Here is an 18851-nt window from a genome sequence, read left to right as displayed (position 1 = left end):
TTCTGTCTCTGCTGCATAGTTTCTTCACACGATTAGCCGCCAGAAAAGCAGCACCCGACGCCGAAGGGCCAAACCATTCTCAGCAGTCCGGTTTGGCTTTTCGGTGGCGCGCTGGGAGCCGGCGCACAAAAACGGAGCGCTCCGAAAATAGACGCTGGGTGCGTGAGGCTGTGTGTTAGTGTGGGGAGGAGTTTGCAGCTGAGGGGGGGGGGGAGGGGGGTGGGGCACGCAGGGCACCACACAACTACACCACGTCACTACATCAGAAAATATTAGCTTCAGAGTCAGTGAATGTGCTTGAAATGCTTCATTTCACAAAAGGCTGAATATCTCAGCTTCTAATTTGAAACGTCTGTTTTTGCTGAAAACAACCTATCTTCTCCGGCTGATAACTAAAGAACGGAAAATGGTATCAATAAACTTTTTTTTACTGATGATACAATAGAGTCTCCTCGTTCTTTGTCCGTGTTCGGTGTTTACATAGTAATATCACACAATATTCTGTGGGCCTCGAGAAATCACTGAAAACGCTCTGAAACTCTGGCACTGGGAGCGTCCGTTCTCCAAAAGTGGCTGGCACTCAATGAGTTAAATAGGTGCACTGCATACCCAGGTATTTGAACTAAAAGAAAAGAAAAGTCATTTTTGGGTTCAGCTCGACTTTAAGAATTTTTTGGGGGGAGGCGAATACAGTACTGTATAGTCCACTATTTCTGTTATAGGGAACGGTTTGGAACAGGGCTATTGAGTCTGGTGTTTGTCTGTTTGTCTGACGTTTATTAAAGGACAGGAGTATCAAAGTAATCATATCATCTACTGCATGAACATGTAAATAATAAATCTAGGTAGATGTAGCATCATTCTAAGCTAATGCTACATACAGTACATGAGCACTAGTGTGCCGTACATGTTCACTCACGACAGTGCAACACAGCCTACATGAAAGACATTATGCCAGGTATACATGTGTCGGACGCCTGTGTCTCCATTGTAAGTCTATGTCAATTCTTGGAAAAATTTACAGGTTTGGTCCAAACTGACATACCTTGTCGTGATGTAGGTGTTGAAGTTACTGGTGCTCCAGGAAATTGGCAAAGATCCAACCCCTCTACTACTCAAACTGCCTTCATGTAATATGTTCAACCTTTCGTAGAGAGATGTGGGTTTTTCTTTGCTTAAAGCATGAATAAACTGGCACCCTACTTTAAACAAGGACACTCTGTCCCTCCCCAAAAATAATTTTAGGCCCCTCTTGGGCGTGAGCTCCTGCCCTCCAAAGTATCTGAGCATGATCCTGCTCAGCAGATTATAGCTGAAGTTTGCATCTCCTGCCAAGTGCCAACTACTACAACATCAGTTTTTGTTTGTCTGCCAGTCTGTCTTCCTTTTTTTTTTAACGAAATACATCAAGTTTTTGAGAGATTGGCCTGTTGGTTAAGGTACATATTAAGTGATGAGAACAGAAATCAAAACTATCCATGTTTCCCTTGTAGATCATTTACTCTAGATGTGCTTTGAGTGATACTAGGCGACTGATTTGGACTAATCAAGTCCACCCAGTGATAGGTGACACCATTGAGGTGTACACACGTCTTTGCGGCCAACATTTCATCAAAGGTAAGCTCAAGTAACGTTAACGGGGTATTTTAATCATTATTGTAACGTTACTTGAGCTTACCTTTGATGAAATGTTGGCCGCAAAGACGTGTGTACAAACGGCTGAACAAACACAGCGTGAGAAACTAGTCGACTCGGCTGGCAGCGGAATGAACAAGTTTTTTTTTGACCGTCAGGTGGGCGTTCCCGGCAGCACGTAACGCCCCTTGAAAGCTATGAATACCCCATCTAGCCACAACCCAAGTAAGCCACGCCCCCTCGTTTGCTATACGACACACGTGAGCCTGGGCCGGATTTGCCTTTGTTTGATTAAAAATAACTCTTCTCCAACACTCACTGCTCTGCTTCCAAGACACAAGAACACAAGAACACAAGAACACAAGAACACAAGAACACAAGAACACAAGAACACAAGAACACAAGAACACAAGTCAGGAACTCATCAGCAGATCAATCTCACATGTACTCATCCCAGTACCGGCCTACACAAATCATTTTGGACTTGGATCATTTTTTCACACATACACCAAAATCTGGAACAAGATCCCATATCACATTAGAACAATACTATCTGACATTTCAAACAGACCTACAAACAACATGTGATGCTAGAATACACCTGCAACCATTGATCCAACTCACACTCATACCGTACCATCTTCTATTGTTTTATGCTGCTGTATGTATGACTGTATGATTGTTAGCTGATTGTGGTGTGCAGAAATTATGTCTATGATTGCCTGATTGATTGTATGTAGTGAAACACAGTTTTTTTTCTACATGCTGCAGAACAGGAACCTGCTGAAAACTGAGACAGGCCAGATTTAATTTGCACACTTGTAATGTCAGTTTTAATCTTTCCTTGTATAAACAAACTGAACTGAAGCTTGTAAGCACGGGGGTTAGGGTTAGGGTTAGGTTTAGCATGGGGGAACAGCAGGTGTGTGTGTGCCAGCCTCTACTTCAGCCTCCGCGCTCTCTCTCAGGCTGCTCGCCAATATTGGTGGCATAACGCAGAAGTCACTGTCTGTCTGTCTCTCTGTCTGTCTCTCTCTGTCTGTCTGTCTGTCTGTCTGTCTCTCTCTGTCTGTCTGTCTGTCTGTCTGTCTGTCTCTCTCTCTCTGTCTCTCTGTCTGTCTCTGTCTGTCTGTCTCTCTCTCCATCTGTCTCTCTCTCTCTCTGACTTTCTCTCTCTGTCTCTCTCTCTCTGACTTTCTCCTTTTTTCTAAGTCTCTCTTTCCATCTCTTACTGTCACTTTTGCCTCTTTCTCCTTCTATTTACTGTATACACACATACATAAGGTAGTTGTTGTTAATCATGATGTCAGTGTGCTGTACAACACATTACATTATTGATCCATTCCAAGGTCAACTGCAGATAATCAATATTGACCCTAACCCTATTTCAGACAACAGGTTCAGCAACTACTCATTCATTCATTCCAAATTGCTGCTGATATCTTATTTTTAATTAATTTGAGATGTTTACATCTATTCTAGGATGTAACCATATCCAATAGCAATGTGAATTGACAGTCATGTTGAAAAGACATGCATGTGAGTAACAATAACGGAAGACATCCTCTGGTTTTGTACCTATGCTTCTTCCATCTCTACATGTCAGTTATGGTGTGTGCCTGGAGGTTTTGACTGAATTGAGGCATCTCCCCAAATAGCAATCAGGTCCTGCTCTTGTCTTCCATGCTAAAGGTAGTGTAGAATAGCCAATGTCAATGGAATGGTGGAAGGACTTTCTGACATCCTGACAGGCTGATGATCAAGATTTGACTTCTCTCCAGTCACACAGTCTGATCTAAAGTGACCGCACAAGACTTACTTCTCTCCAGTCACACAGTCTGATCTAAAGTGACCGCACAAGACTTACTTCTCTCCAGTCACACAGTCTGATCTAAAGTGACCGCACAAGACTTACTTCTCTCCAGTCACACAGTCTGATCTAAAGTGACCGCACAAGATGGTTTACTTCTCTCCAGTCACACAGTCTGATCTAAAGTGACCGCACAAGACTTACTTCTCTCCAGTCACACAGTCTGATCTAAAGTGACCGCACAAGACTTACTTCTCTCCAGTCACACAGTCTGATCTAAAGTGACCACACAAGACTTACTTCTCTCCAGTCACACAGTCTGATCTAAAGTGACCGCACAAGACTTACTTCTCTCCAGTCACACAGTCTGATTTAAAGTGACCGCACAAGACTTACTTCTCTCCAGTCACACAGTCTGATCTAAAGTGACCGCACAAGACTTACTTCTCTCCAGTCACACAGTCTGATCTAAAGTGACCGCACAAGACTTACTTCTCTCCAGTCACACAGTCTGATCTAAAGTGACCGCACAAGACTTACTTCTCTCCAGTCACACAGTCTGATCTAAAGTGACCGCACAAGACTTACTTCTCTCCAGTCACACAGTCTGATCTAAAGTGACCGCACAAGACTTACTTCCCTCCAGTCACACAGTCTGATCTAAAGTGACCGCACAAGACTTACTTCTCTCCAGTCACACAGTCTGATCTAAAGTGACCGCACAAGACTTACTTCTCTCCAGTCACACAGTCTGATCTAAAGTGACCGCACAAGACTTACTTCTCTCCAGTCACACAGTCTGATCTAAAGTGACCGCACAAGACTTACTTCTCTCCAGTCACACAGTCTGATCTAAACTGACTGCACAAGACTTACTTCTCTCCAGTCACACAGTCTGATCTAAAGTGACCGCACAAGATGGGTTACTTCTCTCCAGTCACACAGTCTGATCTAAAGTGACTGCACAAGACTTACTTCTCTCCAGTCACACAGTCTGATCTAAAGTGACCGCACAAGATGGTTTACTTCTCTCCAGTCACACAGTCTGATCTAAAGTGACCGCACAAGACTTACTTCTCTCCAGTCACACAGTCTGATCTAAAGTGACCGCACAAGATGGTTTACTTCTCTCCAGTCACACAGTCTGATCTAAAGTGACTGCACAAGACTTACTTCTCTCCAGTCACACAGTCTGATCTAAAGTGACCGCACAAGACGGTCTCCAGTCACACAGTCTGATCTAAAGTGACCGCACAAGACTTACTTCTCTCCAGTCACACAGTCTGATCTAAAGTGACCGCACAAGACTTACTTCTCTCCAGTCACACAGTCTGATCTAAAGTGACTGCACAAGACTTACTTCTCTCCAGTCACACAGTCTGATCTAAAGTGACCGCACAAGACTTACTTCTCTCCAGTCACACAGTCTGATCTAAAGTGACCGCACAAGACTTACTTCTCTCCAGTCACACAGTCTGATCTAAAGTGACTGCACAAGACTTACTTCTCTCCAGTCACACAGTCTGATCTAAAGTGACTGCACAAGACTTACTTCTCTCCAGTCACACAGTCTGATCTAAAGTGACCGCACAAGACTTACTTCTCTCCAGTCACACAGTCTGATCTAAAGTGACCGCACAAGACTTACTTCTCTCCAGTCACACAGTCTGATCTAAAGTGACAGCACAAGACTTACTTCTCTCCAGTCACACAGTCTGATCTAAAGTGACCGCACAAGACTTACTTCTCTCCAGTCACACAGTCTGATCTAAAGTGACCGCACAAGACTTACTTCTCTCCAGTCACACAGTCTGATCTAAAGTGACCGCACAAGACTTACTTCTCTCCAGTCACACAGTCTGATCTAAAGTGTCCGCACAAGACGGTCACCATCACACCAAGCTGCCTCAGGTAAATGATGTACGAATGATTTGTTGTCCTGGCAATGCTGGCAAATTCTGATTGAAGCAGTCAATTTGAAGAAAGCTCCACTGTATTTTCTTCTCTTCATGTCAAGTTCTAAAGTCAATGAATCATAGAATTTTTGTTCGTTTTGTTTCATACAATTAGTTTGGGATACTTTTATTTAAAAAAGAAAAGAAAAGAAATCCTGAGATATAATCAATTTTTCAGGGATAATAAAATATGATATCAAGTATCTGCCTTATGTCAGCCCATCGAGAATTCAATGATGAAATGGGAATAGTGAGGAGTGTGGAGATGGCAGCCAAACAGCCTTTTACATTACATTACATTACATTACGTCATTTGGCAGACGCTTTTATCCAAAGCGACTTACAATAACACATTTTTGTCAGCAATAGAGCAATCAACTATGGAGCACAGTCTATGACAACTACAACTTCTGAAGGAACAGTGGTACAATTTAGGTTAGTTTTCTTTTTTGAAAGAGAGAGAACAAAGTTAGATCAAGAAGGGCCCAGATGGAGCATGAAAAGGTGTGTCTTTAGTCTTTTCCGAAAGATCGGCAGTGATTCGGCCGTCCTGACCGAAGGTCCCCCGTAGCGAAGGAGTTGTATTCTTGGGCTCATCTCTGCTGTGTAATGTTATGCAACATATTTACCATGATATTTACCGGTATTTCATTTTCTTTACCAAATCTTACCAAATCCATCAACAAATGAACCAGCAGCTCTGACAGCAAAGCTGCATCTCAAAACAATCTTCCCTTAGTTTCCACGACTAAGATAACATGGACCTATAACCCGGTGCCTTAAAACAATAAGGTCTGTTGTAGGCCTACTTGTGAGAGCATCAATGTGTATCCATGAGTGCCAGGACAGCAAACCAACTTTCTTCAGTCCCTGCCTTACATCCCCATCCCCATAAACCCCATAAATAAAGCATAACTTAACCTAAATTAACTTAACTTAACCCATCCAAGAGTTTCTATCTTCTGCAAAGAGGGTCAGAACATGCCCATTAACAACATCATAACACCTGTCTGAGTCCAGTGAGCAGAGATAATGGCCTAATGAGTGCTGGCTCCAAACAGAACAGCCCCCTCGCTTGGCTTGCTGTTTCACTTGGACCAGAACCTCCAGAACCCTGCTCCCACCTCAACCTCAATCCTGCCCTTATTCTGCCATTGATCTCCTTTATAATGTGGTGGAACCATCCATGGGCAGAGCTAACATTCCCAATGATTCAGACAGATGGGGGCATGGGGGGAGAAATAGTTATTACTGCTAAACTACAGATAGAGAGATGTTTATAGGACCTAGACCAGGGGTGGGCAACTATTTTTCATGGGGGGCCACATGAGAAACCCAGATTGTTGCCGGGGGCCGAATAAATATTGTCATGCCGTAAACAATGGATGGGCAACTTTGATGATAGAGAGGGCCACAAAAAAATGTCCTCGCTACCAGATTTAGCTGAGGGACGAACGGCACCAACGTGAAAAATTTGGGGCATTTGAAGCCAGAGTTAGAGGAATAGCTCATTTTAAATGAACAGTTGTGACGTCATTATTCAGTCTTAACCACCAATATTTGATCCTTGTCTCACTCACTCCTATGTCACCACCTGCTCTCCCTGCAGGGCTTGAAATTAACTTTTTTCACCACCTGCCAATATGGCTGCTAGATTTTAAAGTTACCAGCCAATTAGAATTTCCACTAGCCAAAATGTTTTTCTTGAAATAAACCAGAATATGAGTGTGTTAATTTAAGCATAAGTATCAGTCAGTGGCCCGGGATTCTCAAAGCCTGTGTTGAGGGTCACACAAGAACAAAAATGCACTCTTGAAGCTAAATAAATCCAAAACCAACAAGTTAATTATTTAAATTTCTACCTCAATGTAGAACAGTAATTTCTTACACATGAGATTACTTTGAGCCTTTTAGTCATAAAGATTATTCGAAGATATTCCAAATTCCAGACTGAAAAGCTATAACAGAAGTGGAGTATTGGCCAGAATGACATGAACATTTGGACACTTATTCAGCGGGTATCTTGCATGTTGAGTTCAGGTGCACTGTATTAAAAAAAAACAAAAAAAACAAATGCAATTCCATGGCCCGCGGGCCATATTTTGCCCATGTGTGCCCTAGCTAATACGCGAGCACAGTACGGTACACACACACGCACGCACGCACGCACACAGACACACACACAGACACACACACACACACACACACACACACACACACACACACACACACACACACACACACACACACACACACACACACACACACACACACACACACACACACAGGCCACCCGTGGGGGTTGTACAATAGCTACCTGGACAGTGCGATCTCACTCTTCTGCCTGGAGATGTCGGCAGCCTTCTGCGCCCCGTCCACAGCTCGGTCCACCTTCTCTCGGATCTTGCTGGCCCGGAGGGGGATGAGGTTCTTCCTCTTGCCGCTCACCAGGACGTTCTGCTTGTACTTGCCCTCCTCCTTGGTGCCGTCGGGGAAGGCGGTGCAGCCGTAGCCGTGGCGTTTGTTGCTGAGCCACTCGCCCTCGTACTGCAGCCCGTCGGAGCGCCGGCTCGCGCCGAAGCCCGTCCGCTTGTCGTTCTTCCACTCGCCGCAGTAGGTCTCCGTGGCCGTGGCGTCCACATCGTCGTCGGCCACAGCCAGCTCCGCATCCGCGTCTCCGAGGCTGGGAAGGTGAAAGGTTACCTTGGTTTGCAGGCAAAAAGAGGCTTTTAAGCTAACAGGTCAGCTAGCGGGATCAAGGGTCGCAGCATTTGAGGTAGGGATGCACGATCGGTGCCGATAAATTATCGCCGATAATGGCGATAAAGGCTATTATCGGTATCAGCATTATTGTAGCCGATAAATATTGTCAATAGCCTAATAATATCTATACAGAACGAGTTGTTTAGAAGGAAAGCTCTTTTGGATAACTTTAAGCATTAAATGACATAGGTGCTATCAGTATTGGCCAGGAGAAGCAGGTAATTATCGGTTATCAGCTGAATTCATTATCGTGCATCCCTAATGTGAGTTTATTATTATTTCTACATCAATGGCATCAAGGTTGGAATGGTAGAAGAATGTTTGTTTTTTTTAGGGATGAAAGTGAAGACATAAAAGTCACAGTTAAAGGGCCATAAAATCACTTCTCACTAAACTTGTTACTATCACCTTACTCTCCCATTTTCCAGTTAATGCTTAAGGCTTAAAGGGATACTCCACTTTTTCGGGAGTTTAGCTCATTTGCCACATCCCCCCAACATAACCAAGATACACCATGCCTTACCGGCACTGTCCGCTCAGTTTACAGTGAGCTACAGTCATGAAGTTAGTTAGTATCGCCATAGAATGGAGGCTAATGGTACAGCTGTTAAAAATCTGCCAAAACACACATCTCACGGTGCCAAAATACATGTTGTGCTTCGGGTACTCACCACACAAAGAAATACTAATCCAAAATGCACATAATCGGTCTTTTTGGAAGGAAAAGAGGTAGCCGACACTAACTTAACTTAACCTAACTTAACTTAACTTAACTCATCTGCATGCATACCTGATAGTAGAGTTGATATCAGAGGCTTAACTTAACCTAACTTAACTGAACTCATCTGCATGCATACCTGATAGTAGAGTTGATATCAGAGGCTTAACCTAACCTAACCTAACTTAACTTAACTTAACTCATCTGCATGCATACCTGATAGTAGAGTTGATATCAGAGGCTTAACTTAACTTAACTCATCTGCATGCATACCTGATAGTAGAGTTGATATCAGAGGCTTAACCTAACCTAACTTAACTTAACTTAAGCCATCTACATGCATACCTGATAGTAGAGTTGATATCAGAGGCTTAACTTAACCTAACTTAACTGAACTCATCTGCATGCATACCTGATAGTAGAGTTGATATCAGAGGCTTAACTTAACCTAACTTAACTTAACTCATCTGCATGCATACCTGATAGTAGAGTTGATATCAGAGGCTTAACTTAACCTAACTTAACTCATCTGCATACATACCTGATAGTAGAGTTGATATCAGAGGCTTAACTTAACCTAACTTAACTCATCTGCATACATACCTGATAGTAGAGTTGATATCAGAGGCTTAACTTAACCTAACTTAACTGAACTCATCTGCATGCATACCTGATAGTAGAGTTGATATCAGAGGCTTAACTTAACCTAACTTAACTTAACTCATCTGCATGCATACCTGATAGTAGAGTTGATATCAGAGGCTTAACTTAACCTAACTTAACTTAACTCATCTGCATGCATACCTGATAGTAGAGTTGATATCAGAGGCTTAACCTAACTTAACTTAACTTAACTCATCTGCATGCATACCTGATAGTAGAGTTGATATCAGAGGCTTAACTTAACCTAACTTAACGGAACTCATCTGCATGCATACCTGATAGTAGAGTTGATATCAGAGGCTTAACCTAACCTAACCTAACTTAACTTAACTTAACTCATCTGCATGCATACCTGATAGTAGAGTTGATATCAGAGGCTTAACTTAACCTAACTTAACTCATCTGCATGCATACCTGATAGTAGAGTTGATATCAGAGGCTTAACTTAACTTAACTCATCTGCATGCATACCTGATAGTAGAGTTGATATCAGAGGCTTAACTTAACCTAACTTAACTTAACTCATCTGCATGCATACTTGATAGTAGAGTTGATATCAGAGGCTTAACTTAACCTAACTTAACTCATCTGCATACATACCTGATAGTAGAGTTGATATCAGAAGCTTAACTTAACCTAACTTAACTTAACTCATCTGCATGCATACCTGATAGTAGAGTTGATATCAGAGGCTTAACCTAACTTAACTTAACTCATCTGCATGCATACCTGATAGTAGAGTTGATATCAGAGGCTTAACTTAACTTAACTCATCTGCATGCATACCTGATAGTAGAGTTGATATCAGAAGCTTAACTTAACCTAACTTAACTTAACTCATCTGCATGCATACCTGATAGTAGAGTTGATATCAGAGGCTTAACTTAACTTAACTTAACTTAACTCATCTGCGTGCATACCTGATAGTAGAGTTGATATCAGAGGCGGCGGAGGACACCGTGCTCATCCCGGCCTCGCTCCTGAACGAGCTCTGCTTGGACCTCTGGGAGGCCAGCGAGCTCCTGGACTCCGACTTCCTGAGCTTGAGTCCGGACAGGATGGACCTGCGGAAGAGCCCGCCCTTCCTCTTCCCCTTCAGCAGCTCGGCCTCGCTGTGGGCGGTGAGCACGAAGCCGCCGCGCGACACGGCCGGACTGCTGCCCCCGCTGCCTGTCGAGCTGCACACGGACACACTGGTGGTCAGGGTGCCCGGGACGGGCGGGGGGCCCGGGACCACCGCCCCGGTCCGGTCCAGCAGAGCTGTGCCGTTGCTGTGTTCCGAGCCCGAGCGGAGGGAGTTTATGGAGGTGCGGAGCGGCGAGCGAATGACGGCCGCCATGCCGTAGGGGACGCTCTGACGCACGCCGTACCCGTGCCGCATGCCGCCCACCCACTGGCCCTGGAACGTACCTGGAGAGACAGGAGAAGAGATCACACACCAGGTTTGAGATACATCTTACGGAGCATCAGGTAGGGCTGTGCAATTGATCGAATATTTTATTTCAATTACAATTTTGGCTTCGCACAATTATGATAACAAGATAAAACAATATTTTTTTATATACTACAGTGTACCGTATTTATTTTAGTTAGCCTATCTATCGACAGCAAAAAATACTTTTATTTTCATGTATTTCTTTGTTTTTCAGTTCAATTATATTTACATTTCAAAGAAATCCAGTATTAACACATTCACTGCCGGCCGTTTTTTTTTTACTGTAGGTAGCTTCTGACGTTTTTTGAGGATTCTGGCTCATTTTACAAGAGCCGAGGATAATTTTCTCCTTGGACTTTGTGAACATGAAGTTCACAAAAGTACTAATAGAATGTGTGCTTTCTCTGTCTAAAAGAGTTAGTTTGTAGAGTTAGTAGTTATGTAGATATTAGCCGTTGAGTACAGCATGGTTTCAGCGTCTGAGACAGGAAGCTGAGATAATCGCAGTTTTGTGAAATTCAATCAAACAGGCAGAACAGTCACTTTAACCATTTATTTTTGGCATCAGTGAGAGATCAGACATCTGAACAATATAGTTCTGAACACCCTCTCCTTCAAACTCCTCCCTCCGTGGGCGTGTCTGGTGGCGTTTGTCACAAGCCAGTTTCTCCTGCCTGTCTGAGCAGTGAGCAGCCTCCCTCTCTGGCGGCCCCTCGTCGGCGAGTGTGGCGAGTGTGGACTGTGGATGGGACTCAATCGTTTCTTGGATTTTCGGTTGAGAGCTTTGATGAAGCTTTGTGCGATTCTAGGCTTTATGCTGCCCACCCAGTCTATTTTTGGAACCCCCCACCGTTGTGCGCCCGTGTGCAGCAGCGTGAAAGCGTTTTCGCCTACAGTATGAGAATGAGGCTCGTTCGTTTCTGGGTTTTCGGAATGCGTGCGATTCTGGCCTTTCTGCGGGTGTTTCAAAGTGTGTTTCACCCATAATCTATTATGCAAATTTGCAATCCCCCACGCCAGCACCGCTCTCCGCTCTCGGTGTGCTGCTGCTGGCGCGGCCGCTCTCGGGCGAGTCTGGTGACTGATGACTGTAAAATCGCCAAGCCATTTCCTTGAGAATGGCTTCCTCCCGCGGCTGTTTTTGGTTGGCTTTCTCTCTGTCGGGAGAGCACTGTCGCCACTTAGTTGGTCGGTAAAATAGATTATACACATTCAATACTTCCAATATTTTTATAGGAGACGTGGGGGGCATTGATCCACGTAGCACCGTCAAAAAAATTTAGGTCATCATCGTCATTGGCAGTGAACGTGTTAAGAAGTTTTTTCAAGTTCAAAATGCATAATGCATAATGTTGCCAAGTCAATGAGTAATGGCGTTAAAATAATTATGATCTCGATATCAGTCAAAATAATCATGATCATGATTTCTGCCATAATCGAGCAGCCCTAGCATTAAGCCAGTCTCCTGGCTGTAGAAAAGTCTTCAACCAACAGGCTACAGGTCACTTCAGAGTGTGTGTAAAGCTCTGCCTATATTTCATACACAGATATCACTGCAGTAAGTGAGGAGCGATGGCGCTCATTGATGTTTTGAAGCAGTTTCTCACTGTGAACTCAATATTAGTTGAATTCCATATCACTTAAAATTACGAATCATTGGAGAATCTGCTCTGTTGAAACTGATTGATTGATTGATTGATTGAATTTATTCGACAAATTAAAAATACAATACACCAACAAGCATAAAGTATAAAAAAAAACACAATAAAGTCGTTAAACTTATTTCCATTGTGGTCCTGAAACAACAAACATCAATATAGAACATGTTCAAAAAAGGCTGAAAGGGCACATCTCAGTTTTCAAAGTCAAGGAGGACAAAATACTCACATTTCACTTGATTTATTGGCAAAAAAACAAAACGCTTACGCGTTTCGGCAAAGAGCCGTCTACGCTCTGAAGAAATCATTTCTCCAAGGCTGCACGTTTGCATCTGGGAGACTGTTGCCAACTTTGGTTGATGATGGACAGTATTTACCATGTTTTTCAAAGCACTGTAATCATGGTACCACGGTAATCACGGTTTTAATGTTAATGAAAATTTGAAATGGTGCGGTTATCGCAAGGAATTTTATCACGGTTATCATTAAAACCGGTTATCGTTACATCCCTACATTGAATGGATACTGAACATAGTTAAGTTTATATGGCTGCAGGCATACAGAATGCCAATGTTGACAGCAGATTATTTATTTATATTGATGTTTATTCTATATTGTTGAGCTGTGAGTCTTCTATAATACATGATCTCCACGGTCTCCTTTTCACTATGCGTGAGACAGCTATGTCCTTGTACTGAGTGCATCGCCATGTACTCTGTCCCTTAGCATGACACAGCAGTGTGCCACCACAGCATCTACTGTACTGTGTGTATGTACTCTGTCCCTTAGTATGACACAACAGTGTGCTACCACAGCATCTACTGTACTGTGTGTATGCACTCTGTCCCTTAGCATGACACAGCAGTGTGCCACCACAGCATCTACTGTACTGTGTGTATGTACTCTGTCCCTTAGCATGACACGGCAGTGTGCTACCACAGCATCTACTGTACTGTGTGTATGTACTGTGTCCCTTAGCATGACACAGCAGTGTGCTACCACAGCATCTACTGTACTGTGTGTATGTACTCTGTCCCTTAGCATGACACAGCAGTGTGCTACCACAGCATCTACTGTACTGTGTGTATGTACTCTGTCCCTTAGCATGACACAGCAGTGTGCTACCACAGCATCTACTGTACTGTGTGTATGTACTCTGTCCCTTAGCATGACACGGCAGTGTGCTGCCACAGCATCTACTGTACTGTGTGTATGTACTCTGTCCCTTAGCATGACACAGCAGTGTGCTACCACAGCATCTACTGTACTGTGTATGTACTGTGTCCCTTAGCATGACACAGCAGTGTGCTACCACAGCATCTGTACTGTGTGTATGTACTCTGTCCCTTAGCATGACACAGCAGTGTGCTACCACAGCATCTACTGTACTGTGTGTATGTACTGTGTTCTACATTGGATGAATTGGGCTAAAACAGCTGAGAAGTAGAGCATGTGTGTGTGGCTTCCTTCTGTCAGTCCATCTATTTCCATTTATCCACATCACCTCTCCGCGCACCACCCGCACTCAATGCTGCATAATAGTCCCCGCATCTCATGCTGCTGAAAAGTAGGCCATCTGTGTGTGTTTCCATCATTCCCATCGACACACACACACACACGCACACACGCACGCACGCACATGCACACACACACGCACACACACACACACACACACACACACACGCACGCACACACACACACAGAAGTGTGTGTTCCAATACGAGCCTGTCCATATCTCTGACGCAACGGCACTCTGATTCATCCTGTACGAAGTACGAACGCACTCACACTAACTAAACTACATGCCCATATAAGGACTGCACCCACGTTCTCTGTTTATTACAATTCATGTTCTTCTCTCTCATTGTCAGCACACCTACACAAACACACACAGGTCTGTACACAAACACACACACGCGCGCGCATGCATGCACACCCACACACACACACACACACACAGACACACGCACGCACGCACGCACGCACACACACACACACACACACACACACACACACACACACACACGCACACACACACACACACACACACACACACACACACACACACACACACACACACACACACACACACACACACAGACAGATGGCCAGCACATCTGGTCAGGCAAGTCAGTACACAGCTGTAAGACCATATGATAGACAGATCAAAGAACACACACATACATACACACACACACACACACACACACACCCATGCAACAACTTGACAGGATTACCATCCCATTAAATGAGCATCAGAAAGCTGGAGTAGGAGAGTGAGACAGACTGGAAAAAGAGAGAGACTGTTTTGAGACTCCAGAGAGGAAGTGTGGAGGAGAGAGAGACAGTGTTTCTGTGTAAGCAGCAGTTTCTGCTGACAGTGCAGAAAGAGATAGTGAGATCCAAATCAGAGAATCAAAGACCTGTCTGTCTGTCTGTCATAATTATTATTATGCGCTGGCGATTATATTATTATATTATTATTATGCACTGGCGATTATATTATTATTATATTATGCACTGCTATTATATTGTTCTATTATTATTATTATGCACTGGCGATTATACTGCACAGTTCATGTGGCAAACAATTACCCAACAAGAGCATGCATTTGGCGACGGCGGCAAGGAAAACCGGGGGCAAATTGGGCCCAGGACCACGTGCATCATGTGGCAACCGCGGGGGCAGCATCCCTGGGTTGTGGCTCGATGGGGTGCAGCCACGGATGGAGTGACGCAAAATCGTGGCAATTGGTATTTCATTTGTGTTACTTCTTGTATAGTGTCATGATGAAAGCAAAGATACAACAGGGTGAGATAAAGGATACATCCCCCCAATATTCAAATAGCCTATAATAGTGAGTGTGTGTGTGTGTGTGTGTGTGTGTGTGTGCGTGCGTGCGTGCGTGTGCGTGTGCGTGTGTGTGTGTGTGTGTGTGCGTACGTGCGTGCGTGCGTGTTGGGTACATTGTACGTCGGGTGCATTGTGTGTGTATTTGGCATTGCGTAATGGTGACAAGGAAGTGTGTGTGTGTTTGAGAGAGAGAGAGAAAGAGAGAGAGAAAATAAGCGGTTATTGCCATTCGAGGAACTGCAGTTTTTTGGCACTTCCGCGTTGGCTTCAGATCACTGCTTGGGAATGAGTACCTATCAAAATCAAATCCATTCACCAAACAGAGTTTTACAACATATTCTGGAGCAAGACATGGAAATTGTAGGAATCATAAGTGTCTGCTAGAGCAGTGGTTATCAACTGGTGTAGCCTCAGGACCCACTATTTTCCTTGTCATGAAGTCGCGACCCAAATTTCAGATTTTTTTTTAAACCACTCAAATTTATTGCACAAAAAATAGCGCATTAATTTAATACACAATGCCTTCATGCACCGTTATAAACCTCAAATGAACAAAGAAGTGCAACTAGGGCTAAAAACCAATTGAAATAAGGCAGACTTGAATTACAGGCCTATATGTTTTTAAATTTAAACAAGTCAAACTGGTCATGCTCAGAAAGTCTTATTTGAACTGTATGAAATATGAAATAAAAGGCAGACTTATCTTGAATTACATGCCTATATGTTTTTAAACAAGTTAGTAATAATAATAATAATAATAAAACAAGTTAACCTGGTCATGCTAATCCAGTTTCAATAGTCTGAATTTAACTAATATGAAATAAAAAGGAATCACAGGCAGGCTATATGCTTTTTAGTTAAACTGGTCATAACTTTTAATTAAACTGGGGCCATGCTAATCCAGTTTCAATCATCTGAATTGAACTAAAATTAAATATGAAATGAAAAGGCAGACTTCTCTTGAATTACAGGCAGAGCATATGCTTCAGCTTGTTAAATAAGTAAAACTGGTCAGGCTAATCCAGTTTCAATAATCTGAATTTAACTCAAATTAAATATATTAAAAAAAAAAAAAAAATTGGCCAATGTCCGCGACCCAATCAAAACGGCCCCACGACCCACCAGTTGAGAAACACTAGAGTGAGGTACAAACTATGGCTGTACCTTTTTTGGACAAAAGGCTCAATGGTGTATCTTTTTCCCTGACATTGCTCATCATATTCCCACTATAAACCTGTCACAGCCCTGTTAAAGAAAGAGGCTACTGGCTATGTAAAGGTCGTGACCCCCCCCCCCCCCCCTTCCCCCGGCCTACAGTTGTGAGGAGAATCTGCTGTACAACGAGCACGGCAAAAACCATTTCACTTCGCCTGGAGGCCAACAGGAAGCACTCTGACATCATATGGGCATATGTAGACTAGCGGGGGGCAGGGGGGTGGGGGTGGACGAGGCAGCAGCGTGGAAAGAGTTAACGTGTGAAAGATCAAAGCCACGGAGACATCACAGCCGCACAGTGATTTGATCACGAGCCGCCAAACGCCGGGCTGAATTCATAATGGTCTCTTTGAGAAATGCGCGCCTCTCCTCTCCGTTTCATCTGTCTCTTATGATCTGTATTTCATTCTAAAGAAACAGAACTAGGAGACACATGTAGGAATCTGCATATTATTCTGCTTGTTATTGGGGAACTACTGCTCTTTTCTTCTCGCGGGGTATATTTTCAAGAAATGAGACCACTAGTATGCACGCCTCGTATCCTCACGAAAACATCTCAATTCGTGCACTTCATGTTCGGTAACCAGTTCCAGAGGAGTCGGAGGTCTATCATTTGTGTGGTTCTCTATTATGGTCATTGTGGTCTGAAGGCTACTAGTTGACACCTCAATATATCGACTTTTAAATCGCAGCAGTGAGAATGAGAGAGCACAGAGCGAGGAGAGAGGCGGTGAAATTGGTGATTTTAGATGAATTATTAATAGCTTGTTTCACCTAGTCAGCACTTGCACATCGGTGGAGTGTGTGTGTGTGTGTGTGTGTGTGTGTGCGTGCGTGTGTGCGTGTGTGTGTGTGTGTGTGTGAGAGAGAAATGGGGAGGGAGAGTAATATTATACAAGATAAGGTCAAGTTTCTCAGACATGGATTGGCATGGGCAGAAGGAGCAGCCTCCAATCTGAACCAGTGAAACTGATCCTTAAACTCAACACCATTTTGTCTTTTTGTGCATCTGGTCATAATTTGCTGTTGCAGCTTTCTGTGGCGGCCATGTTAGTTCCTCAGTTTAGAACGTTGTCTCTATACCATAATATAATGTGGAGATTGTAGCAACATGGCATAAACTCCCTCTGTCATTAGCATGTTGAGATAGCACTGTAGTATCAGCACCAAGCGGCGACCCCCGCCTTGGAAGATAAAGCGAACACAGAGGTGCCAAAAACTGCAATTCTTCGAATGGCCACTTGAGGCTCGCCACAAAAACGAGCAATTCCCCATAGACACCACAGTTAAAATGCCCAACTTTACAGCAGAAATAAACACGTTTACAGCCTGGTTCAAAAACGGTTTTGGTGTCTATCCACCCTATTTCTAGCTGCCATGATGCCTTGATGGGTCTGACCGTTCTTCCGGTGTAATCCTCCCAGCCCACCATGACGTTGCTGATACGGACACAACCTCGCCCGTCTGTAAACCATGTTTCAAAGCTGCAGGCGAAGGGAACAAATCACGTCCAACTTGGCCGATAAATATCCCGAGTTGTTCAAAGAGCAACAGGTTAGCACATCCGCTAACCGTTAGCGGATGTGATAGATGACATTATTGCATTCCCTCAAATAAGTTGTCAAACGAGTGTTATTTCTTTGTGACAAGCCACTTTTTTCAGCATCAGAGTTTGATGAGGAAGTGCGCTGAGTACGAGCGCTGCAGCAGACCCTCTGCCAACAAGTAACGTTAACCAGCTGCAACATTCAAAATCAATTTGTATTTTAGCTTAAAGAGTAACTAAACACTCATTTTGAAGCTATTCCTGCCAATAATATATTTTTGAAAGATGCAATACTGTCATTCTGGTAGGGGTCTTGGTCCTTGACCTTTTCAACAGTTCCAGCCATTAAGTACTGATATTTCATATTAATTTGCTGTCAAATGTCAATATTAATACCAGTATTGATGTATTACATAATTGGACAGTCATGTAATTCAGGTTACAGATCAAAAAACATGTGTAAGTATCACTAACCGAATCGATATTGATTGAATGGAATGGATATTGAATCAAATCGAATCGTGCTTAATCGATTCGGAACCTTGTGAATCGGAATCGAATAGATTCATGAAATTTTAACCGATACCAGCCGTATTTGC

The 18851-nt window shown here is 43.5% G+C and overlaps 1 protein-coding gene across 1 annotated transcript in view; it reads right to left on the bottom strand.

Annotated features, from left to right (window-relative positions):
- Positions 1-18851, bottom strand: part of jph3b (junctophilin 3b) — a gene marked incomplete at both ends in the record, with an annotated part of 92697 nt that overhangs the window by 54201 nt on the left and 19645 nt on the right. The window contains 2 exon segments of the mRNA XM_083655013.1: positions 7718-8083; positions 10465-10954. Of these exon segments, the coding sequence (XP_083511139.1) occupies positions 7718-8083; positions 10465-10954 (856 nt within the window).

Source organism: Poromitra crassiceps (assembly GCF_964638095.1).
Source record: "Poromitra crassiceps genome assembly, chromosome: 18".
NCBI classification, from domain to species: domain Eukaryota; kingdom Metazoa; phylum Chordata; class Actinopteri; order Beryciformes; family Melamphaidae; genus Poromitra; species Poromitra crassiceps.
The sequence above is the reverse complement of the archived record's forward strand: the minus strand, read 5'-3'. Positions and strand labels throughout refer to the sequence as shown.